Below are 3,166 nucleotides of genomic sequence, written 5' to 3' on the forward strand. Positions count from 1 at the left end.
GGTAGGAAAAAAAAACGGCGCCAACCCCAGAGGGGAGAAATAATTTAAAAAAGGAGATAATCAAAAAAACAAAAAAAGTAGCACTATAAATCCTACCTTTGCTTCTACAAGCATATAAATATGGGAAAAAAAGAACATTAAATGTGGAATGGAATGTACCTCCAGTATCTCATATAATATTATTATTATTACTATTATTGTTACATATATATTAGCAAGATTAAGAATTACATGTGTAAACTTTACTCAGGTCTCTGGCGCTTCACCAATCTCATTTTATGTTCTGAGCCTTCGTTCCTTGAAATCCCAGGAATGGTGTTTCCACAAGTTCCGCCACATTCCATAGCGCTAAGTAACTCATTTCCAAAAATGTCTTTGCCTAAATGAGGCAGATCAATGACCCACGGAATATCATTTGTATTAAGCTGAGCTTCACACATATTACCCTTCTGTTCCCGCATTTGAACGGTACTTGTGTACGGCTCTAAATGAAGAGGGTCATATGGTAAAAACAAAACCGGGCCTTCTGTAATCTTTTGTTTCTCTCCTGGATCAATATGAACCTCCACTAGGCCATCATGTTCAACTAAGGAGGGAATAGGTATCGGTTTAGAAGGCGTAATACTAAAGGGTTTCCCTTCCAGAAATTGTATACAGGAATCCTTTCCATATACAATTCCAAATTCATAAGATCTAATTGCTAATTGAGTTTCATTTTTTTGCCATTCGCCCCACGCAGCACGAGAAAGGTTAGCACTAGTCAAAATACACCATTTGATTCCATCTTTTTTCTCGGTTAGACACATGTACGTCTTTATATGTGGTAATGCTCTTCTTCTAAGACTTCCCTTTGCACAATACCCTCGATTACGTTGTCCCCAGCGATGTAAACGCTCGTTAATGAATGGATGACAAGAACTTAATCGCAAAGGTAACGCAATACCACCACGCCATCCTTCAAAGCTCTCTTTCACCTCAGACTCGGTTGGATACACAATTTGAACATGACACAAATGTTTCTTATTGGCCTCTTTATTCCCCTCTCCCTCTGACATTGCATTTTTCAATGCAATAAGAAAGGAATCAGTTAATTTTCCTTGTGAACTAAACTGCCATATTAATGAGGTCACATGTCTACCATCACTCGATTCGACACCTATATCCTGTAGCACCCTTGGTATTCTTCCCAGTCCATAAGAATTTATATCAGAATATCGATGATATCCTGGAATCGATGCTATAATATCTACACTGACAGAGTCAAAATTAATTTCATCAAACATGGAAATTGGAATAGAAACTTTACCCTTGAAATTAGAAAATATACCATAATGGTTTAAATATCGCAGGAGCTCACTTTTAAATCTATTCCCCCGATTTGTTATTCCATCAGAATATGTTGTATTTGCTTGCGCGCTTTTGAATAAAGTAGGAAATCGTGGAAAGTCCTGCACATAAATTCCTTGTGTTTTATAAGCCCAATCCTCGTGTATAAAATTTGCCGTAAATACGGCAACTCTAATACCTTTTGCATTCACACACAAAGCAAGCTTGCTGTGATGCACGCCAAAGGGAAGTGGCAATTTGGGTTCCACAATTCTAATTTTGTCGGGGTTCATCCTCTCAAAAAGGGAAGATGATTGAACATTTTTTGCATATCCTTTCTCACCTGATATGATACAAAGTAAGTGCTTCGTTTGTAACAACGATGGAGCTGCATGAACAAGCCAGTCGGTATCTACAATATAGTTTGCTAACAAGACATAACTCCAAACTTCTTCCGGATCATTCACATCACAGCACAGTAAATCGTCCAAGGTCAAAGCTGCAGAATCGTTGACAGAAAGTCCCTCCACTCTATTAACCCAAAAAGGACATGGCAACTTTCCCATTAGTAAAATTTACGTCAGTGTCCCGTTGACCACTACGTAAAGAAAAGAAAAACAAATCAACTAATTTATTTCCTTGGGTCATAAAAAAAAAGGATCTCTCTGCAAGACAACAAACAAGATAAAAAAATAATAATAATGATCATAATCATAATAATAATATCAAATATAAAATAAGACAAAACACCTAAAAAGCATTTTAGGTGTTTTGTAACAGTTGAACTCGGATACGCTCGGTAAGGAGCTATTTAAAACACAATCTGCAATACTAGTGGGAAAAACGTGGAAAAAGAAACTGGACAGCAACAAGATGACAAGAATGTATAAATGATAATCAGCGTTATTACTACTATCCTTCCTTTTTTTTTTTAATCAGCAACTGCAGTGTTGATCTGTGGAAGAGACGTTATCCTCATTTTTATCATTCAATTGCACCTTAATACCTCGAGGCCGTTGAGGTGGTGGTCTTAATCCCATTGAATTTAGCTTTGTTACTTCATTTTTAATCATTCGTGGTCGTGGGTGTAATATGCGATCTGCTTCGCTGATTCTATTGAGTACATTCGTCGCAATTTCAGTAAACGGCTCAGCTACATGAAGCCCTAATTTTGCACTCACACTGTAATGTTTTGCATGTAGTCCATTTGCCCATTCTTCTGCCTCCTTGACTGTGACGCGTCGTTGGCGCTCCAAATCAATTTTATTTCCAACTACTACTACCGATATGTTGTTATTACCAACCACTTGTTGAAGTTCCTTTAACCAAACTTTCACCTTTACAAAGCTCTCATAGTCCGTTATATCGTAAACGATTATGGCACCTTGTGCATCACGGTAGTATATAGGTCCTAAAGCATGATAACGTTCTTGGCCAGCTGTATCCCACAAAGAAAGCTTGGCAGTAACCCCATTGAAAGTACTAATATTGACGCTGGCATACATTGAGGCCCCAGTTGTAGATTCGCAGTCGTCCTGAAATGAATCACTAACAAATCGCTCAAGTAGGGATGTCTTTCCCACACGACCCTCACCCAACATCACTATTTTCATCGTTGTACTACTATTTTGCATTCGAGTAAAATCTAATTTGTTTTTTTTTATTCTTTCAAAAAGGTTAAAAGTAAAAAACAAAAAAAACAAATGGCTTAAAAAAATAATAAGCTATTTACATCGGATTCTTATGTTCGTACCTCTAGAATGTTTTAAGATACAACAGGTCCAAAACAGAAATCAAGCAACCCCCCCCCCCCCCCTGCATATATATATATATATATATC

The 3,166-nt window shown here is 37.3% G+C and overlaps 2 protein-coding genes across 2 annotated transcripts, besides 3 other annotated features; both read right to left on the bottom strand.

Annotated features, from left to right (window-relative positions):
* Window positions 1-174: 174 nt before the first annotated feature.
* Window positions 175-214: a microsatellite.
* Window positions 215-242: 28 nt separating this feature from the next.
* Window positions 243-1,892, bottom strand: TraAM80_08030 (putative tyrosyl-DNA Phosphodiesterase (Tdp1); the record flags this gene model as incomplete). The annotated part of the gene is made up of 1 exon (XM_029384793.1): window positions 243-1,892. The coding sequence occupies one exon, from the start codon at window positions 1,890-1,892 to the stop codon at window positions 243-245; it is 1,650 nt and encodes a 549-aa protein (XP_029235451.1).
* A 118-nt stretch (window positions 1,893-2,010) lies between these two features.
* Window positions 2,011-2,066: a microsatellite.
* Window positions 2,067-2,261: 195 nt separating this feature from the next.
* TraAM80_08031 (ras-related protein Rab21) lies at window positions 2,262-2,960 on the bottom strand (the record flags this gene model as incomplete). Its single annotated transcript, XM_029384794.1, has 1 exon — window positions 2,262-2,960. The coding sequence occupies one exon, from the start codon at window positions 2,958-2,960 to the stop codon at window positions 2,262-2,264; it is 699 nt and encodes a 232-aa protein (XP_029235452.1).
* A 185-nt stretch (window positions 2,961-3,145) lies between these two features.
* Window positions 3,146-3,165: a microsatellite.
* Window position 3,166: the final 1 nt, after the last annotated feature.

Source organism: Trypanosoma rangeli (genome assembly GCF_003719475.1).
Source record: "Trypanosoma rangeli strain AM80 chromosome Unknown Tra_15.4_contig_00367, whole genome shotgun sequence".
Lineage (NCBI taxonomy): Eukaryota > Euglenozoa > Kinetoplastea > Trypanosomatida > Trypanosomatidae > Trypanosoma > Trypanosoma rangeli.